At 37.3% G+C, this 22,092-nt stretch overlaps 3 protein-coding genes across 13 annotated transcripts; 2 read left to right on the top strand and 1 right to left on the bottom strand.

Annotated features, from left to right (window-relative positions):
* The first annotated feature begins 47 nt into the window (after positions 1-47).
* On the top strand, positions 48-10,539 carry LOC132109753 (docking protein 3-like). Of its 10 annotated transcripts, none has more exons than XR_009424546.1 (6): positions 48-178; positions 1,775-1,846; positions 1,939-2,035; positions 2,111-2,233; positions 3,294-3,404; positions 3,554-3,745. XR_009424546.1 is itself a non-coding variant. In XM_059516078.1 (6 exons), the coding sequence occupies exons 2-6, from the start codon at positions 4,342-4,344 to the stop codon at positions 10,148-10,150; spliced, it is 1,752 nt and encodes a 583-aa protein (XP_059372061.1). In that variant the 5' UTR covers positions 48-178; positions 4,302-4,341; the 3' UTR covers positions 10,151-10,539. The 10 variants fall into 10 exon arrangements, 1 of the variants encoding a protein (XP_059372061.1); XR_009424542.1 differs by having other exon boundaries at positions 3,059-3,404; XM_059516078.1 differs by lacking the exons at positions 1,775-1,846; positions 1,939-2,035; positions 2,111-2,233; positions 3,294-3,404; positions 3,554-3,745 and adding exons at positions 4,302-4,398; positions 5,274-5,582; positions 6,515-6,596; positions 8,211-8,380; positions 9,017-10,539.
* A 737-nt stretch (positions 10,540-11,276) lies between these two features.
* On the bottom strand, positions 11,277-12,409 carry LOC132110154 (transcription factor ATOH1-like). Its single transcript, XM_059516750.1, has one exon. The coding sequence runs from the start codon at positions 12,333-12,335 to the stop codon at positions 11,637-11,639; it is 699 nt and encodes a 232-aa protein (XP_059372733.1). The 5' UTR covers positions 12,336-12,409; the 3' UTR covers positions 11,277-11,636.
* Positions 12,410-13,067: 658 nt separating this feature from the next.
* On the top strand, positions 13,068-20,578 carry LOC132109752 (uncharacterized). Of its 2 annotated transcripts, none has more exons than XM_059516077.1 (10): positions 13,068-13,392; positions 13,831-13,936; positions 15,645-15,791; positions 16,180-16,343; positions 16,432-16,562; positions 16,754-16,847; positions 17,005-17,349; positions 17,487-17,664; positions 19,602-19,729; positions 20,035-20,578. In XM_059516077.1, exons 2-10 carry the CDS (start codon positions 13,855-13,857, stop codon positions 20,347-20,349), a joined length of 1,584 nt encoding a protein of 527 aa, XP_059372060.1. In that variant the 5' UTR covers positions 13,068-13,392; positions 13,831-13,854; the 3' UTR covers positions 20,350-20,578. The 2 variants fall into 2 exon arrangements, with proteins under 2 accessions (XP_059372060.1, XP_059372059.1); XM_059516076.1 differs by having other exon boundaries at positions 13,071-13,392; positions 16,432-16,568; positions 20,035-20,577.
* Positions 20,579-22,092: the final 1,514 nt, after the last annotated feature.

The raw sequence follows: 22,092 nt of genomic DNA, 5'->3' as shown, positions 1-22,092 counted from the left end.
ACAGTGCTCTTGCTTTTTTTTTGCTCATTATTATGATTTTATTTAGGGTCAGAGACAAACGCTGCTTTTCAGTGCCACTGTGCCCAAGAAGATCCAGAACTTTGCCAAAAGTGCTTTAGTGAAACCCATCACCATTAATGTGGGCAGAGCTGGAGCTGCAAGCTTGGATGTCATCCAGGTAAGACATTAAGATTCAGGCGAGGCCCAGCATTATTCTTTCCTAGTGTTCCTTTCGATCCTTTGAGTTCTGTGAACATTGCCAAGGTCGATTTTTGTTTTATTTGTATTTTTTTGGAGTGTTGTGCAACACACACCACTGTTTTAAAGGTTTGGGGTCAGTAAGATTTATTTTTTTCATTTTTTTGAGCTATTAATAGATTTTATTCATCAAAGATGCATTCAATTTCAAATCAAACGCTGTGGTAAAGACATTTATTATTTTACAAAAGATTTATATTTAAAACACGTGCTGTTCTTTTCCACTTTCTTTTAAATAAAAATCCTAAAAAAATGAATCCCGGTTTCCATAAAAATATTAAGCAGCACAACTGTTTTCAACATTGATAATATTAAGAAATGTTTTTGAGCACTGAACAAGCATACTCAAATTTTTCTGGATCATGTGACACTGATGACTGGAGTAAAATAAATTACATTTTAAAATACAATAAAGTAGAAAACGTTTATTTTAAATAGTAATAATATTTCACAGTATTACAGTTTTTGCTTTTGTGATCAAATAAATGCAGCCTTAAGGAGCATGAGAGAAACTACCCCAAACTTTGGAACGAGTGTGTACTAGAGCTGCATGATTAATCGATAAAAGATCGCGATCTCAAATCAAACACCCACACAATCTTCTTTCTAAACTACAATGATATGTTTTTTCATGCTGCTTCTGACACACAGAGAGCAGTTGTCATGTTTAGGTATGAAGCAGTTTGTCTTTTCAACCACACAGTATCATTTGTGACTTACAATCATTCATATTCATTCAAATAAAGTTTGGTTGTTAACAATGTTGATTTACATTGTTTCGACACTAGGTGACGACAAGTGACTGTTAAAAAAATTATTTCTCATTGAATCGTTCATTCAAGAGATTTGTTCAAACAAGTTGATTCATTCAGTAATGGAAGTATTTATGATTTTGTAATTAAATCATGAATTAAAAACTTTTTTTTAAATAATTCATACAAATTAATGAGGCAATTCATATTTTGTCACAGCCTTTAATAAATTATGTGTTATTTTGCTTAGTTCAAATCATGGGAGAATCGCGATCTCTGTTTGAAACAAACAACAAAAAAAATCCAGAATTGAAAACTCGAGTAGTGATGAAGAAAATTCGTCTTTGCGTCAGAGGAATGACATTACATTTTATAATAAATTAAAATTGAATTGATTTTTATTATATTTTGATCAAATAAATTCAGCCTTGATTAGCAGAAGACAGTTATTTCAGAATCATTAATAATTGTAATGTTTCTGAACTTTTGGCAGGTACTTTAATAATAATAACAACATTTCTATTTACTTTAATATATTATAGTACTAAATTATAATATATTATTACATTGTTGTCATGATTATTAAATGCTGCTTTTTATTTTTTTACAGGACGGTGTGTATTTTTTACAATATAAGATATATATTTTAATGTGCTAAATTAAATATTTTTAATAATGCGTGGTTTAGGGCGTGGTCAGATTTTCCTCCTTTTTTGTCTCTAGCTGATCACATGCCTGATATATATACATCCTGTCACTTTTAGGAAGTGGACTATGTCAAAGAGGAGGCCAAAATGGTTTATCTCCTGGAGTGTCTCCAGAAGACCCCACCGCCAGTACGTAGCTTCTTGCTCTTCTTAAAAAATAAAATCTGAGAACCCTAAATAATCATAATTCGAACAATCATCCTCCCCGTGTTGTTTTTTAGGTATTAATATTCGCTTAGAAAAAAGCAGATGTAGATGCCATACACAAGTATCTTCTGCTGGAAGGTGTTGAGATGGTGGCTATTCACAGAGAAAACGGTTTGACATCATCCACCTCAATCTGCTTGTAGCACAAACACCAGCAATCAGCTTTATGTATGCCATTTCCTGCAGCTACAAGTGCTGTCCACCGGGTGTCAGCTTCTGTTGTGGTCTGGCTCCTATTATAGCACTGTGTGATGAGGGTGCTAAACAAGTGCTCAAACTATGTCCGAAGATTGTCACCAGCAGCTAAGTGTATGTGGCTTCACTTGACCATGATCATGCACTAACAACTGCTGTTTGTTTTACCTTAAACATATAATCGTTATGAATGTGACTGTTTAGCACAAAGGTAAACAGGACAATACAGTTCAACCACACGCTCCTCAATAAACTGTGTGTGATTTTTGAATTATGACTTGCCAGAGGAGATTGAGAACTATGGTAGGTTTTCAGATGATTGGTTTTTGGCCTTATTGGTTTGTATACACTACTTTTCAAATGTTTGAGGTCAGTAAGATGTATTTATTTACACAAAAAAGTGCCTTTATAATGCTACAAAAGAGTTCTGCTTCAAATAAACGCTGTTGTTTTGAGCTTTCTATTCATCAAAAATATTAAGGGACACAACTGTTTTCAGCATTTATGGGATATGGCAAATTACAATGATTTTTTTTTCTGATGGATCATGTCACACTGAAGACTGGAGTAATGATGCTGAAAATTCAGATTTGCCATCACAGGAATAAAGTTATATTTTAAATAAAATTACAGTAGAATTTGCTGTGGATTTAAAATCAATTTCTCAAATCAAATTGATGTGATTTAGGATTAATTAATTAATTAAATAACTGCTGGACATCGGCGTTTAATTTGAGCAACGATAGTACAAGCACTTCGTTTAGGCCAAACATTTGACAGAAGTTTATACAACCACTAAACCATCTTTGAAACCAACTTGATAAGTGTCATTGCAAAAAAAGTTTGGAAAAGTGAAGTAAGTTCTAAGATAAACTCCTGCTTAATTTAACTGCAGCTGCCAGATGTTTGTAACACAAGCATTTAATGTTTATTTCACAGTCCATAGAATAGGCAGAACAGGTCGATCTGGAAAGACGGGAGTTGCCACAACATTTATCAACAAAGGATGTGGTAAGTTTCTTTTTGTTTTAATGTATAGATTTATCTTTGGCGTTTGTCTTTCCGTTTTCGTTTCTTGTCAACGTTAACTATCACACACAACACAATGATTTGTTTATTCAGAGAATATACTATATAGATTTGAAAATTGAGCATCAAAATCCTTTTTTTACAGATGAGTCTGTACTAATGGATCTAAAAGCTTTGTTGATTGAAGCCAAGCAGAAGGTTCCTCCTGTGCTGCAGGTTCTCTAGACGTGAGATGAGATGGTGCTGGATATTGGAGGTACACATTATGTACTTATTGCTGAAACAAGCTTATGTAGCCAGTTGAGCACATGCCCAAAATGATTGCAACATTACTGCACAAGAGGCTCTGCAGTGCTCAAAAGTATAAGATATTTACCTCTTATTTCTCCATCCTAGGAGAGACAGGCTGTATGTTTTGTGGTGGTTTGGGCCACAGGATCACAGACTGTCCCAAACTTGAGGCCATGCAGAAAGAACAGGACACCAAAATCGGCTGCAAGGACTATCTGGCCAACAGCTCCATGGATTTTTAATGCTGTTTGTTACTTTGCCGTCAAATCTTTCTTGAGAGAGGCTCTTTTGTCTTGAATCATTTTGTACAAAATGTATCATTCTTGGAATTGTATATTTGTTTATTCATTTCAGTCGAACTATTTCTTGTTTGTTGCGAAATGCAGTCAAAAAGTCTTGTGTAAGAAAAAATATGATAAAGTGAGCTTTTCCTAGAGTTCTCAGTAGGTTTTGCTGCATAATAACATTGTCATATAATATTGTAACAGCTGAATTGTTACGTGTTTGTCTGAAACCCACTCAGGGATGTTTTTGACAGTTAATTGGTTGTTTTTTTGCCGCACATCCAGTGTAAATAAATGATGATCAGCTTATGCCACCCTCTTTATTTTATAATGCAAACTGCAATAAAATTCTTCTCTGACATTGTCCTGTTTACAACCAAGTTTGGATGATTATTAATAAAACAACACGTCAAAGTAAAGTTTTCAACTTTGGAGGAAATAAGTGGTGACCATTTTTAGCCGCCTGTTGGTGAATGACGTGGTCCCTTAACCTCACAGAAGCACTTGCTTGATATCAAGTTTAGCATCATACACTGTTTCTCTCTCTCTCTCTCTCTCTCTTTTGTCACCTTCTGTAGAAAATAGAGGAACTGGCGCACTTGGAGGCAAACAAGCACAATGGATGTAATCTCTAAAGAGGGTCTGCTCTTTTTGCAGGGGGTCAAGTTTGGGAAGGTGAGGTTGTTTACCGAAAACTGAAAAAATCATTTTACAAAATTCAAGAGGGCACTTTTATGTATTTTATTTGTTATATTTAATTCTAGTAGTACTACTACTATTTGATGCGCTAGTTTTTATTCTTTTTATATTACTTCTATTAATAGTATATACTGTTTCTTGCTCAACTCGCTGAGTTTATTAAAATGTCAGACATTGAAGTATATTAGAATTAAATTGATTTGAGATGTAAAGATTAAAGTTCACCATGTGAGGCAAATTTTTACATTTCTCTTCCCTGCATGACTTTCCTTAAGATAAAGCTAAGATTTGTTTTTTTGTTTTTTGGTCCATAGCTGATGATCTCCAGTGTTGTTTGGTTATTAGCATTCTCCAAAGTCTCATCTTTTGTGTTCCACAGAAGACAAAAGTCATACAGGTTTAGAACGACATGAGCCTGACTGAATTTTCATATGAACTATCCCTGTAATGTAATTTAAGTATGAAGTAATGATATTTTGGTTGGAAAAAGTTGGGATGGACCATTGATAATCACAGTTATGACAGCCTTAAAACATCCCTTTAAATATTTACAAGAAGCCCAGCTGTACATTATTACTAGAGAAGGGAAACGGCAGCTGGTTAACCACCTGAGGTGCTTCCATCTTCATGGTAGTGTTTAATGGCCATGAATCATGCATGGGAGATAAAACGAAGAACCGTTTCAGAACTTCTGCTCCCTCTGGCATGTTCTCCCAAATATCTAACCGTATTAAAAGTATTAAACCAGAGAGTTTGATGTTAAACCCTTCAGAGTTATGTGCCGAAATAATTCATTTTCTTCAGTCTGTCGTAGCCTCAATTAAAACTAACATCTCCCCTTGTTCCTGCAGAAGATATGGCGGAAATCCTGGCTGATTCTGTTCGAGCCCAGTCCTGCAGGTATCGGCCGGATGGAGCTGTATGACATGCGTGATAGAGGGGGACTGACGGGGTCCGCCATCGCAAGGCCTTCGGGGCTCAGGAAGATGGACAAACGGGTGATCCGCCTGACAGACTGTCTGAGCATCACTCCAGCCCCAGGAGAAAGCTGTCCCACAGGTTGCTCTGCCTTCTTTTTAAACACCATCTCATCCACCTACACCATCGCTGCCCCCTCCCAGGAGGACTGGATAAATGTTCTGTGCCAGGTAGCATTTCAGGTAAGGTCAAGTCAAACAAGTCAAGGCTTTATTTACAGTTCGCTTTATACAATAATAAACAGGGAAATAACACAATCGGTGATGCACACGTCATCAAATATGAGACAAATTCAAATTCTGCTCACTTTTACAAAGCCAATAATGTCATCATTCTGATTTATTAAGTCTTGAGTTTTTTTCTCACCCTGTGGTGTAAGTACAGTCAAATCATTAATATCACTGAATATTAAGTCTCTTTTAAACCCCAACTAAGCAATCCAAAGGTGGATTATGGATACGGGCAAACCCATATTTTACTTTTATTTGAATCAACTTGCATTGCATTCAAGGAAGACATTTAATCAATTCATGCATTCCTTGACCTTGGAATTGCTAGGACTTTATTCTACTGTTTGAGCTACATGTGTCAAATTCAAAGTGGAAAAAAAAAACAATGCCACGTAATACCAAGATTGTTTACTCCGGAACATGGAAGATAGTTTTCAATTCTGCCAAGACGTTGGATCCAGACTCTTTTTCAGACCCCATCAGTCCATTTTAATCCATTCTGATATCCTAAACCAGTCAAAAGCAAGTTTGTCTGATACCATTCACTAGTTAACACTACATTTTGTCTCATATTCAATCTGCCCAGGAAGAGCAGAAACAAGTTTATTAAATAATATGAGTTGCATTTTCTTCGTAACATAAAGCAAGTCATAATGAAGGACATTTTCCCACTACTAAAGTAACTAAAGTCAACATATTTATGAAGTTAAGGTGCAGCTTTCACACAACTGCTAACCCGTCACAGAGGAAGTGTTGATAACCGCACCTTTGAGTATGTGATTGCACAAAAGTTTTCATAAACTTTTTGTTTTTTTTTGCAAAGAATGATATGATAAAAAAGAGGAATTACTAATGTATATTTATCAACTTTCTGATATTTTTAGAAGACCAAAAGAACCGAAGATACCATGAAAGATAAATGTACGACACCGGCTGACAATGACCTCTACTCAACCTGGGGAGCAGGTGAGAATGGGCTCAAATACTCTTCTCTACCAGCAAAGCTGATCCGGAACTACAGTGACGATTATCTGCTGTTAACCTAAGTGTTACCAAACTGTCTGTTGCAGTTGAGCAAGAGGGTGTGTCTTAATAGTGCAGATGAACATTTCCATTACTCAGTGTTTTTATTGAGGTCAGACATGTGTGGCCTTTTATCTACATAGATCTGAAAAAATAAGAGCACAAAATGGTCACTCTCAAACATATTATTTGATAATCAGTCGATTGTCAATGAATTAAAACAATTTAGTTAAAATCTTCGCAAAAATGGCATATATATATATATATATATATATATATATATATACATATATGTGGCAAGCTGTTAGTCAGTCTACAATTAAGAAAATAAATAGGATAGTTTCTCAATTTAAATACCTATTTCGTATTGATTAAATTTATAGTGTTTAGATTCAAGTTGGTGTTCAGTTTAAGTTTTTGTCTTTTTTTCTTATTGTTAGTTTTCTGTACACATACAGACATATCTTTGGTGTTGCAGAATATTTTATGGTTTGCTTTTTCAGCTTCTGTATTTTAATCTTATTTTGAAGAAAGTGGTTTGAGGGTTTATCATCTTCCTCATAGAAAAGTTTTAGGTAATGCATACTTCATTTTAAATTTTCTTAGTATTACAATGCTCACCTAGTAGTGTTAAATAACAGATGCTTTTTTGCAAAGTTACTTTTTTTTAGTAAATGATTAGCCGTTGAGTTTTAGAGAAACCGTTCATTCTCAAGCTGATTTGTAACACAGATAACGGTAATGCTTTGGAACACAAAGTAACTTGGGAAATTCCCGTTTAAACTCATTCCGGTCGGTCACTGTGAAAGAACACAATTTTGTTCTTATCTGAAACATGTTTTTGAGCCACACAGATGTACTGTTGTGAGGCAATAAAGGCAAGCGTGCATAAAAGTTTTCAAGGTTTTAGGAACTAAGGTCCCTTGGTACATTTAGTACAGTTACAGCACTGCACTAGTAGATAAACAGTTGTTAGTAGTTTTATTTGTAATAAATTGAGAAAAGTCTTTATAGACTTGGAGTTGAAAGACTTGTGTATTCATACATATATGAATATGTATGTGGTAAATATGTAACTAGAAACACTTGCACTGCAGATTAAAAATAATAAATACTTTAAAATTGCTGAAGTAGTTAGTTTACTAGGCTGATTGTTAATAGACTTTTTAGTTTGTCTATAAAAAAATAGTTTCTCAGTTCAAATGAAAATTTCATGCCTACTGTGCTTATTTATTTAGTAAGTAGGATACTGTGTAAGTAGTAAAGAGTAGTTTAGTCTTTTCAACCCCTTTTGGATATAATAATGCAAGAGATGTGAAGATGATTTGGGGGAAATTAGGTATACAGCCTTATTTATTTATTTATTTACATTTTGAATATTCAAAAGTCAAGATTGTTTCTAGATCAACCTTTCATTTAATCCATTTCACTGCTTCGTAATTTTTGGCAACTGCTGTTAAATACATTTAGTTCTGTCTTCATGTTAAATTCAAGAGGTCTGACCTCAGAGATTGAGGGTTTTTGTGCAGAGATGTTTTTATGAATTCCATCCCACAGGCCAGTTCCAGGTGACAGTGCAGAGCACAGATGCGTCTCAAAGGTGCAAGATGTCTGGGTCATACCTGCTGTCTTCTGAGAAAGAGGCTATTTGTCTGCTGGACCTTAAGACTGGACAGGCCATCTACCATTGGCCCTACAGGCTCCTCAGGAGGTTTGGCCAAGTCAAGGTGCCTCATGAGAAATAAAAAAAATATGCAACCCTCTGAATCATCATGTTTGCTCATATAAACTAATTACTGTAAAACTATACATTACTGTTCAAAAGTTTGGGATAGATTTATTTTTGTTATGATGACCAAAGCTGCATGCTAATTAGCTGAAAAATACAGTAAAACAACAGTAATCTAAATATTACTAATGTTTTAATGTTTTAAAATGTATTCCTGTGATGGCAAAGCTGAATTTTCAGCAGCAATTACTACAGTTTTTAGTGTCATATGATCTTTCAGAAATCATTCTAATATGCAGATTTGCTGCTTAAGAAACATTTATTATTCTTAGTAGTAGAAGTAATACTAGTAGTACTATCAGTGTTGAAAATAGTCGTGCTGCTTTTGTGGAAACAGTAAAGAATTTTACAAGGATTTTTGATGAATGGAAACTGAACATTTTTGTAACAGTTCAAATGTATTTACTGTTACTTTTGATCAGTTAAATATGGCCTTCCTGAATAAAAGAAAAAAAAATTCCCACTGACCACAAATGTTTAAATGGTAGTGTTTGTGATGAAATAGCATGTGTCTTTTTAAACATTAGTTCACATTTGCTCTATTGAGTCAATATTTATTTTTTATTTTTTTCAGGGGGGAATCATGATTGAATCCGGTCATCGCTGTCACACTGGGGAGGGTCAGTTCATTTTCTTGTCAAAACAGGGGGCGCAAATAAAAAGGGCCATTGAGGACGCCATCATGCACCAGAGTGTCCAAGAACTGCTGGCACAAGCCACCGCTCTTCCGCAAGAGACCGCCCCCAAGCCCCCCTCGCCTAGAAGCAAACCACGGGGCAGGCCCAAGGTAAAAAATATTCCTCCGATCAGTGTGAATCAAGATCCACCATCCATACCACAAGCCATTCCACCCCCACCACCTTTACCAAAACCCAAAATACAGGGTAGGGACAAAACTAAGATCAGTAAGCAACCTCAAGGCAACAAGAATCAGGAAAGACCTTGCCCACCTATATTGAAAAAACCCGGGCAGCCAATACACAAGATCATTGGAGGTGTTCTCACCCTCCAGAATGTCCAAAAGGGATCATCCACTCCTCCTCAACAAGCCCCGCCACTACCGCCCCCCTTGCCTAAAACCAAACCACAGGACAGGCCTAAAGTTAAAAAGCTTCCTCCAATCAATACAAATCAAGATAGACCCTGCCCAACAGTACCACGCAGATACATCTCCTTACCAGATCCACCACCTCACGTCAAAAGCCCAGTAATTAGCCCGGATGAAGTTTTGTATTCAGCAGTTTTTCATCAACCAAAGCCAAGATCAAAAATGGATCTCCCAAAAGTTCCAACCCCTCCCAGTCTACCACCAAACACGGATACAGATGTAACCGTGGATGAAGAGAAGGACTGGAAATTACCACAAGAACCCTCTGAGGACAAAAATGAAGAGACTCCCTACACTAACTGGACAGAGAAGACCACTGGCGAGCAGGATCAACCAGATCTTCGGGACCTTTATAGCACAGTGAATTTTGCAGCTAAACGTAAGAACAGACAGACCGAGGACAGTGATGATCAAGAGCAGCCTAACACTGAACAACAAGCTCCTGTTATCACTTCCAGTGAAATCCCTGTCGACTTCAAAGAGACCCTTTCTGGCATTCTGTTTAAAGATCTGTCTAAAATTCCACCCCCATTTCCACCCAGGTCACGTGGGGGAAGCAGTGAACAGTTAGATCGACTAGATGAGCAGATGACTGATTGAGGTTTTTATTGTCTACAGCTGAGGTCAGTGTCATTGCTAACCTGATAATTGTGAGTGATATGCGTTAAAGTGTGGGATAAGTCTTAACATGAAACTTTAATAATAATGCACAGAATATGTAGGTCTACTGAGATGATTAAATATAAGGAAAATGTAATGTTTTGAATGTAAATGATCTTTATTGAAAATGTTTTGTAAGATATATTGTATAAGTGTGTATATTTGAGTATAAGTTGTTTAAAACAGTTTGTGTTTTAATAATCAACAAATTATTTAACGTAAAGGAATAGTTAACCCCAAAAGGTGATGGTCCCAACTGAATTGAATAGGGTTTTATTTTTTTATTGTTATTTTTTTTCCTTTTTCTTTTTGCCCCCACACTGGGGACCAGCAGCTGTTTGGTTACCCACATTTTCCAAAATGTCATAGTTTATGTAAAAAAAAAAAGGTAATACAGGTTTGCCACATTTTCCAAAATGTCGTTGTTTATGTTAAAAAAAAGTGAAATATTCCTTTCATTTGTTTTATCCAGTGCAATCCGATTTGAAGCTCTTTCCTGCCTTCAAACCCTGACTACAGCAGGAGCCAATAGAATTTGATTGCAGACCCTGAATGAGCATTTCATTGGTTAGAATACTTAACGAACTTTTGTCTATGGTGATCTGCTGACCAAAATGAAAGACAGTCATACGAGTCAGTCTAGTACAAAACAAATAAAGTATTGTAACTCATTAGACTATTATTCCTTTTAATGTACAACAAAATTCATACTTCCATACCATTCAAAATGGAGGGAAATTTTATGAATTTGGCTTGTTTTTATTTGTGATGTAAACACGTTTCAGCCCTGAACGACTATTTTGAGCGAATCAGTTTAATGAATGAATTAAATGACTCGTCCAGCTTCTTTGTCGCCACCTTTCGTAACTATGCAACTTAAAGAAAAAAGAAAAAACTTGTCTGAATAAATATTTTTTTCCAGTAAACAGTTTCAAAAGATAGTAGTGATGGTAGTGAAATATGATACCTTTGGTATGAAAAAAAAAATCCATGCTGTTCATAACTGCACGAAACAGTTGCGGTTAATTGTTATAATGAACGTATGAATTGAAACTATTCGATTAAATATATGAAAAGAAAATCTTTATTAAACTTTTGAGGTATAAAAAAATCACAAAGTTACATAAATAACATTTTTGTCATTACTGATGGAGGTTTTGTACATGTGAAGTGGAACAAAATCCAAATGTAGATGTCATAAAGTGCAACTAAAGGGCTTGAATAGATGTTTTCATTTGTTTCTTCCCTTTCTTGTGAGTTTTCAGTAGTTTTGTCAATCAAGTAGGCTACTAATGAAGCATTGTCTAGAACTAACCATCATCCATAAGGCCTATCTATTTGGTTCTTTCAGTGTCTACTAAAACACAGACAGATAAATGATGATTGGTCAGAATGTCACAGTTTCTAAGTCAATCCAGCAAAGCCATCAGCGTCCTCCAGTCTGTGCGTCTTCCATGTCGCTGAAATGGGACGATTCGCCATCACTCGCATTGGACGTGACATCATTTTTCTCGGGAACAAAATTAGAAGAAGGTGCGTCCATTGCGTAAGGGATGCTGGTCCTCAAAGTCTGAGCTGAACTCCTGGGACCATGGTTCCCATGGTTACCAGACGCGCCGCATCCGTCCCGCGGATCAATGCACTCCGACTGCACGACACCTTCCAACAACTCGGACAGTTCAGTGATGTAAATCTGCGCCATCTGAAGGGTGTCATATTTAGACAGTTTTTTCTCGTTCTCCAAAGAAGGAATGACGCTCCTCAGTTTGTCAAATGCCCGGTTCAGTCCGTGCATCCGCCGTCTTTCTCTGGCGTTAGCGGCCACACGTCTGTGTCTCTGAGGTCCGGTGAGATTGTGTTTGGTCCCATGATGTCCTTCAGATCTTCCCAGATCGGATTCCGCTGTCAAAGGACTGCTAGCTCCAGACATGTACTTGTCTATGGCGGCATCCACCGACGTGTGTGCGTAGTGGTCACCTGAGGGCGAGTAAGCGGGGGACGCAGAGGTCATCCAGGCCCGTGGGTCACTGCGGGTCAACCGCGAATGTTCAGAGAGGGTGAACTCCTCCGGTCGTTCGCGAAATTTCCCATCTGACCAGTGCAAATGTTTGGCTTTTGCTGTCATTTCCGGTATAATGTGCTAAAATAAAGTATGGAGAAAGATGAACTCGAGCTGACTGTCTAGGGTGAGCCCCTTTAACTTCAGACAGGATGCCTTATAGTGGCATCACCTCCTGTCTCTCCTCCCCTCAGTGCTCCTGTTGAGTGGCCACAGCCAATAGAAAAGCTCCTCAAACTTCCATAGAATAAAGAATAAAGAGTTGTTGTTTCCTCCCTTCACATGTCAATTCTCCTGGAGTGATGGAAGGATCTTTTCCAAAGAATGATCACAACACAGATTAGAATTGACCCAACTGTCATTTATTTCATAGCCCTAAATTTAGATACGTGAATTAAAATACAGGCTACAATTATATATGTAACGTAGGCCTATATTAACCATATATTTATTTGATACTTTTAGCCTACAGCAGTTGAAGCATATTTTTGTTCATATATTTTTACAACTATAAATTAGCCTAACAAAACATAATCAGCGTTTAAATGATTTTGCATCGATTTTGAAAAGTTAGAAATAAAACCCAAATGTCAAACTTCCAGGGACTTGATCCAACATCCTTATCCACTTTATTCAAGATAAGCAACGGAATTGGAATCCAATAAAATCCAGCAAGAAACTTGCATAGCAGCGTCAAATTTCTTCTCAAATAAACTGTAAAGCTTGCAGCAATAAAACGAGCAGGTGGAAAGCAGATTGTGAGGCGCACCTGCACAGCAAATGTCAGAGTGTTAAAATCCCAGAGTTTTGATGACCAGAGTATAATTTATACACTTTGGAGTAAACTGGGCTTAAAGTACACTTGTCAGGTTTCACCATAAACTCTCTCAAGTGTTAGTGTGTTGGTTCAGTGTTGATGTGGAGCTGTTGTAGTGTAAATAGTGGATGATGAACTCTTTGAGAGTCAATCTGTTGCTGTCCCGTCCGCATATGAGTTTAGGTTTCGATACGTCATCAGATCGACTACGCTGTCATTGGTTGAATCAAGATGCAGCCTCGTGGACACCAGTTTCCAACTGACATCCAAAGACGTCGTCGACATTTTGATTCTGCGGGACCGTAGGTAAGAAACCAGCAAGTGAATCATGCTGAATATTCCTGTTTGTCTTCTTGTTTTAATTCTCATAACTAAAACACTAAAAACGCTAATGTAGAAGTAACGTTAGAAGAGGTGTGACGTTTAGTAATTTAGTTTAACTAGCTAACTTAGTATATCAATGGTAGCTAAAGTGATTGTGAATGTTAAATCTGGTAAAACTGTTTTAGTGGTAACGTTGATCGTTGACCATTAAATGAAATTTCAAAAAGGAAATGCAGCAATCATTTTTTAACGTTAGCTGCCGCTCCCAATCTCGCGCCTTATGAAGGCTAAATTAACTAGCTAACGTTAGCCTGGAAAGCTAACGTTACAGATTCCCGTCAAATGATTGAGTCTGACTTTATTTGCACTACATTTGGTATTGTGTGTGTTCAATAAACCAATTGTATTTTTATGTTGTAGTAATATGTGAGGAAAACTACAGCAATGCTTTTCAAAGTACAGTACCAAGGAAAGAAGAAGTACATCAAACTCAATGGAGCATCATATCCAGCATTTCTCAGGGAGGGTAAGTTACGTTCTTAAGCATTCTTCTCTTCGTTCTCTTTATAATTGAAGTTTAGATCAGAGGTCGTGTTAACCGAATATTTTCCGTCATTGACTAGCTTTACGTTAATTTTTTTAGCAGTGACGAAAACATCTGAAGGTTTAATCAGGGTTCCTACAAAGTCTCGAAAGTTTGGAAAATGCTTGATTTTAATTTATTTCTTCAGGACGGCAGATGTAACTAAAATATAAATAAAACCGGCTGACAATGGTTTTAATGCGAGGCAGCCTCTGTTACGACTCAGGTCTCGTGTAATTCCATGTAAGTTAGCAGCTAACAGTCAGCAGCTATTTGGCGCCTCGTGTATTCGCCTGGCGCGCAAACATCTACATTAAGAAATGTCGCTTGCTGTAATTTTGTCGATAACTGCCTAGAAGATGATAAATAAAAACTGATTGCGTCGACGATCAACAGACTGAAAGGCACACACTGTGAGAGCTATGGGAGAATAAGCCTTCACCAGCCATGCCAAAGGTAATCGGAGACAAATGAATTTGACTGTAATTCTTTAAAAATATTATTAAATTAATTCATATCGAATCATTATATAACTGTAATGTAGGGAGGGGAGGGGGATGTTCTTTCCGTCGTGCACGTTTGTGTGAGCACTCTGGTTTCTATTCACAAAAGCAAAAGTTTAAATTTTAACGTCTGCAGCATTGTAGCCAATCGAAAGTTTTTTTTTATGATGCTTAGATGACTAAACTTACGGAGTGACAACCGCTTTTACCAGAGTGAGTTCTGTAAATAATCGTTCCGTGATAGTAGTAACCATAGCAACGGACGTGACAAAAAAATCTGATATGACCATTTAGATCTGTGCATCATGTCTTACTGTGTAAATACAGAATAGAGCTGTCACTGTCAAGAATAAATAAAACAAATCAGTGTTGGCTGAATATGTTTAGATTCATTTAGTCTATTGATAACACTTAAACACTCTTTTTCATGTGTCCTTTTTAAAACAATGCTCATTTATTAAAATAATATTTTAAGGTATTTAAGGAAGATTCATGTATTATATACTCATGATCATTATTATTATTCCAACCATCTACAAAAAAACTCATCCTAACCTACAGTTGACAACAAATATACAAACATATAACCACATTTTTAAAAAGTATCCAAAGAGTGATTTAATATAAGTTGTATTTATATTGAAGATTCTAATATTTTAGCTTGTAGTTTTCTAAAGGGGCGCGGTTTATACTATTTATATTCTTTCATTTTGTTGCTGCTTGAAAAATGGATTTAGGGACCTTACAAAATGCTTGAAAAGTGCTTAATTTAAACTTCAAAATCTGTACAAACCCTGACTATGAAAAGTGACTCTTTATATATTAAAAAATGCATAATCTAGCCTATATGCTCCTATATCCTGTAAGTTCATGATTAAAAATGAAAATGTGAATTAAAACGAAAATTTAATGAAAATTAAAATAGAGTAATAGATTATGGTGCAATTTTAACGACCATATCCATCAAAATAAAGGACAATGTGAAAGTCTTGCGCAACCACTGGTTTAGATGTACGTTTATATGAACTGTTATTCTTAGCACCATGCTAGTCTACCGTAGCCTTGCCCATTAAGAATTGTGCTAAAAACATTGTTCTCCCACTTTCTAACCCTAACACAACAACTTATGTTTTTTTCTGTATTCAAAGCTAAAGAGAAGTTCAGCATACCCCCTGAGACAAACATGTATGTGCTGGATGACAGTGGAACAGAGGTTGATGAAGAGGTCTTCAGCGACATCTTGGAGGAAAAAGCAGACATCCTGTGGACCATTGTTAATGTTCTTTCAGTTTCTGGTATTTGCTATCACAAAACCCAAACAGTATCTTCTCACCAATGTCCGATTTGTGCTTTCTCTGTTAAAGGACTACTTTGCATATTTCCAACCTTATCTCTTATCTGTCAGTGTTCACATAAGGATGTGAAAAACTACATTTGAGATAAAAATAGATTAGCCGGTAAGGCTGTTGACCCGAGCACTTCTCAAAAAACAGTCAGTTTTGCCATCTAGTAGTTAATGTATCATGGCCTAAACTGCTTAAAGTCTGGCCACATTAACTACCAAAACTCATGTAATTCCTGGAAGCAGTCTCACCATGCCTTTTTTGAACCTCTACTCACTTAAACCTGTGGAAACATTGACTGAAATATATATATAAAAAAAAATCTTTTTGCCCTTTTCAGACTCTCCCATCCAGTCCTCATGCACAGACACCTTGTCACTATCATCACCCTCATCGGACAGTGATGCTTCTCTGATGTCCCCAAAAAGACAGCGCATTGATGACGCCTTTGTGATGTCCCCAAAAAGTCTACATACTGATGACAGTTCTTCACAAGCCAAAGAGGTGATGTTTCTTCAGAACATTTCTCTTTATGTTGTAAACATTACATTTACCTGTTATTGTTACCATAACATTTTCCCCTGTTGTCCAGCTTGTCAAAAGAATTCTGGAACAAAAGCCTGGAGGGGAGAAAATCCTTGCAAAATATGCAATGACAGGAGAGATGAAGGACCGAGCACGCCGTGATCTTGTCAGCATTGTTGTTGCTGAAATGTTTGAAAAGTATGGGTAAGTAAAATACTTTATGGTGCATGATTTTGTAAAGTGTATATTCATAGTATTCAATTGCAGATTTGGTAGTTGTAATCAAATAGGTGATTATCATTAAATAACAACCGTGGCCAATGAGCTGTGGCCTTGCGCAGATCATAGGTTTTCCGGTGTGTTGGTTTTAATACACATTTATTCCACAGACGTGCTCCCCCTATGGATAAAAGAGCACAGTATGCATTGGGGATAGTAACACTGTTCCCCTCTCTAAAAGATCCCTACTCCAAAAAAGGCTATGTGAGTACATATTTAAAAGTAAGGTTAATCTTAATAAACAAATGAATAATGTTCTGGTGCATTTTAGAAGTCTAACACTTCTTTTATAAAGATCTCTATTGATTCATGCTGAAACAATTTTTTTATACATTTCCATCTTTGTTGATACTGTCTTTAGGAACACTTTTTTGACATAGACAGCAATGAGGGCTACATTGCCTGGAAGATTAAAAACACACAGCGAGAACTCAGCAATGGCGGTACCAATGGGGGTAGGAGAAGGAGCTCTCAAACTACAGGCAGCAGCGGACCAAACTTAGAGAGAGAAGTGACTAAAGTGCAGCAGTTGGAGGGAGACCAGTGTCGTGAGGCCATATCTCTACTGAAACACAGCACAGACAACGAACAGATCTTCATGAAAATGAGAGAAACCTTCCAGCACAGGCAAAAGTTGATCCATGATCCTGAGCAGTGCAGCACAGTGCTTACTGTGTTCCCAAGGTTTCTTGACACAAAAGGCCTGGTAAGTTTTTTTTTTTTTTTTGTAAGCACATTTATTATGTTTTTGCAAATGTCAAGAACAGCTGTTCAAAGATGAAAACGGTCACTTACCACTACCACCATCATCAAATACACATATGCTTGCTTCCTCCCCTTTAGGTGGCGCAAGACTTTGACCTGTTGTTTGGAGCTGAGACTTCATCAAAACTCCTTGAGAAATGGGATTTCCTGAAGGCCAAAGTAATAGAGCAAGCCAAGGACATCAGCAAGACACCCCTGCTTGACCATCTCATCCAGTCTGCAGAGGAGAACACTGATGAGGATGACGAGGTCCCAGGTAAATAATTTAACTGGATCTGGTGTGTATCTTTCAAATGTCGACTTAATTTATTTACCATGACAAATAGTTGTGTAGACAAATAATATATTTTTTAGGGCTGCAACAACTAATCGATAATCAAAAATAATCAAGAAAGAATTTCATTATCAATTCATTGTCACTTCACAATGGTGTAAAACGCATTTCTATGCATAAAACGCATCTGAAAAACAGAGCAGAGGTCGCAAAGTTAGCTGCTGCGAGAAAATTGCACAATACAAAACATGAGAATGTTTTATATTGAGTTCTTCAAACTGACTTGTAATTGTATTAATGTGGCCTGTCTTGTCAGATGCCGTGACAAATGTGTGTGATGTTTAATGTGTTTCAAGATGTGTTTTCCTCAGCATTTTACACAAAGTCCTGTCAGTAATTGAGTCTTCGTAAACTTCACTGAATGAGCGCAAGTCAGTACATCAATCAAACGGCGGTCGGAATGGAAGCTCTATAACCCTTGACTGAAGCCCACGTAGATTAATTTTAGGGCTGGTCCGAATACCATTTTTTGATCTTCGAAGCTTCGATAGGAATTAACATCGAATATTCGAAGCTTCGGAAGGAGGGGGCTGAACATATTTTTCTCTCTAATAAAGGCAGGAATCTCTATGCATCTGTCTGTTTGCATTTAGATGATTTATCTTGCATTTAGAACCGTTCATCCAATCGACTTCACGAGTGTAGTGTCACATTTGGTGCAATATAGACACGCGAGACGTGACACGTTCAGAATTAATAAACTTTTAATACAGAACAGCGCGAGCCGGAAGCGTGCGCGCCTCACGCGCAGGGCTTATATGCTCCGAGAACGGACACTGCACTAGTGATACAAAACACAGCCTAATATTTTTCTGAGTAACAAATAACTCTCAAATCAGAAATCAGCAGCACAGTAATTACTGACACAGTAAAGGGTAGGCTAATATATTGTTTTCTATTTCCACAATGTCAAAGCAACGCAGCTTATAGCCTACAAGCTCAGGCATGCACTTCTGCCCATACAAACTCCGCTGTTCTGCGCTCTAAAATAAGAGTATTGTATTTCGCCCAAAAATGCTAAAAAAATAACCGTGTGAGAGCGTGTTTTAGGCTATATCATGTTATAGCCAGGTATGACGACGCTTACAGCACACGTCACCGCAGATCAGCATCTATTCATCAAGCCAATGTGCAAACTATCGTAAATCAAAGTGAAAGTGGGTCGCAGATGCTTTAACACACAATCAACTTCATTAAAAGTAAAGAACCAAAATGATCTTACCAGGGCTGTTGCCGCTCTCTTATTGCGGTCTTTGACTTAGAAATTTTAGCTGACGATCAGTAAAATGCATGCATCTGTTGCTGGTGACGTGCACTCCATTACATCTGCCTATAGCGCGGGATTTGAAGTTTGGATTCATATCCGTTTTTCAAAAACACATTTATGTGTTCATTGTTCATATTGATAAATCAGAGAGAGCTATATCCGATCTGAGAAAACGCATGACAGCCCCATTCAAGCGCGAATGGGAACCGTTTCTAGGGGGATGCCAGGTTGTGAAAAAAAAAAAATTAAAACAAATATTCGAATGTCAAACTTGAAAATCGAATACCAACCCACCGAACAAATATTCGAATATTCTGATACAGCCCTAATTAATTTACTATCGTTTTCATAGGCTTCAATTGACACAATGTTTGAAGGAGATCATTGTGCAGAATAAAATTTCCTCGATAAATTGGCCTTTTAATCCAACCAATTGATTAATAATTGACAGGTTAATAGATTATCAAAAAAATTGTTAGTTGCATAACTAGTATTGTTATTGAAAAGAGTTTTGAGTTTTAATATTGATGTAGTATCAAAGGTTTTGGTCAGGTGTATATCATGCTTAAAGCAGGTGCTTCTGTCTTCTCAGGTTGGGATAGTGACATGGCCTCACTGCTACTGCTGGTCTACCTACTGCCACCACCTCCAAGTGGAAAGAAGGGAGCTGTAAAGATCAGTACCCGGGAAGCTGTGGACCATGTAGTCAAATTTCATAAGGTCAGTGTGCCCTAATCTCCAATGGCAATAGCCATTGTCAAAAGGCAATTGTGTAACCCCCCAGATCATTAATTTGTTTCTTTTCAATGCCACCGCCACAGAATTTTAAGTCTGGTAATTATGTTTTGCCTCCTTGAAGTATAGCAAATAGATAGTGGGGTTCACCTCTTTTGACTGCAGTCTTGTGCTCGTGCTATCAGAGTGTGACTTTAGGAAGTCACAGACAGGTTTCTATCAGAGTGTGACTTATCCATCAAAATGTGATGTTCAGTGTAGATTCATTTCAGTTTATTGTTATCTTACAGTCATGTCGCAGCCTTCAGGAGCACTCTGGTCCAAACCAGCGGAGGCAGCCCTACATCCTGGCAGTTGGGACGACAAGAAAGCACATCCACGAGTTCTACATTGCATTGGATGGTGATCTCCTTCCCTGCAAGGGCAAGTCTTCCCTGTCAGCCTTTGATGAACTTTTCAAAGCACATTATGTTTTCGGCATCTCCTATGACCAGGCCTTAAATGGCATGTACACATTTGTGCAGACCACCATCTACAACATTGATGTTGGTCATTCTCACGAAACTCCCAGAGTCAAGGACCTAAGAGCTAAGCTCCTCAACTAAAAAGTTATGATGTTCAGATGCTTTGTTTGCAAGTCTAGTTTTGTTACCGTTCAAATGTTGATCCGTCATCTCAAAGTTTTCCATGCCTTTTATCCTGGTAAGAAGTTTCAGTTAATGTGTGACCAGGCTGGATGCCACCAGAGATTTTGGACTTTTTCAGGCTTTAGAAAACATCTCCATAACAAACATCGCGCAAAAAATCTAGATCAATTTGAGAACGAACCTGTCATAGTTGAGAACAATCCCGTCATAGTTGAGAACGAACCCATCATAGTTGAGAACGAACCTGTCATAGTTGACGTAGCTGATGATGTTAATTTAATTCCAGAGCAACCAGAGAATTCTCAAAGCTGTAATGAGACCAGGCAACATACCCAAGAAATGTGTGCATCCCTTATTGCAAATCTCCAAAGCTGTGGTGTGGCTACTAATGTCATAACGACTGTTGTTGAAAATATGGAGGAACTTGTAGAGGAATTACATTCAAATGTTAAAGATGATGTTGTAAAATTACTCTCTAACGATGAGGAGATCAGAACAAAGTTTGACGATTATTTTGACAACCTTGAAAATCCATTTAGCAAACTAAACACTGAGGCAAAAAGGAAAAAACATTTCAGTGAGAAATGGGGTATTGTAGAACCTGTAGAGGTAGCCCTAGGAGTGAGGTATGACGCTAGAAGGAATCGAACTACTGGCACATATGATCAAGTTCCCATAACAGACAAATTTGTTTATATTCCTCTATTGCAAACTTTGAAGTTCATATTCACCAACCAAGAGATCTGTGATCATTTTGTGCAGCCTTGTGAGAAAACTGGGTTTTACAAAGACTTCTGTGATGGTAACTATTTTAGAGACCACCCCCTCTTCTCTGAAAAACCAAACTCTCTCCAAATACAGATATTCTACGATGATTTTGAAATGGCAAATCCTCTCGGATCCAAGCATGGTATCCATAAGGTTGGAAGTATATACTTTGTTTTACGAAACCTATCTCCAAAGATTAACTCTGCTCTTATGAATATTCATCTTTTAGCCCTTTTTCATACTGAGGATGTGAAGAAGTATGGATTTGATTTAATCTTACAGCCCCTCGTACGTGATCTGAAAATCCTTGAGTGTACAGGAATTGAAGTTCCTTTCTCTGATGAACCAGTTTACGGAACAATTGCACAAGTAACTGGAGACAATTTGGGATTGCACTCATTACTCGGGTATGTTGAATCATTCAGTGCAAACAATTTCTGTCGTTTTTGTCTAGTGGACAAACAGACCTCACAAACGGTTTTCAGGGATGATGATCCAAGAATAACATTGCGTAATAAAGCACTGCATGATCAGCATTGCAATGACCTCATGGTAGATCCTACACTGCCATCCACATTTGGAGTTAAGCGACAATGTTTATTCAATGATCTACAGTACTTTCATGTTTCTGAAAATTATGCTGTAGACATTATGCATGACATATTGGAAGGAGTGGGGCAATTTGAGCTGAAGTTGCTGTTTGCTTACCTCTCAGACAACAAAATCATATCCAAGACAGATGTTTGTAACCGAATATACTCATACAATTATGGCTTTGTTGAGCGAAAAAATCGTCCAACCAGAATAAACTTGGAGCAGAATGGAAACGGAATTGGTCTCAATGCCATTCAAACTTTTTGCCTAATCCGGAATATGCCCTTGATATTTGGAGATGTTTTACGAGAAGGAAATGCCCACTATAGACTCTTGTTG

The sequence above is a fragment of the Carassius carassius genome, chromosome 29, assembly GCF_963082965.1.
Source record: "Carassius carassius chromosome 29, fCarCar2.1, whole genome shotgun sequence".
In the NCBI taxonomy this organism is placed as follows: Eukaryota; Metazoa; Chordata; class Actinopteri; order Cypriniformes; family Cyprinidae; genus Carassius; species Carassius carassius.
The sequence above is the reverse complement of the archived record's forward strand: the minus strand, read 5'-3'. Positions and strand labels throughout refer to the sequence as shown.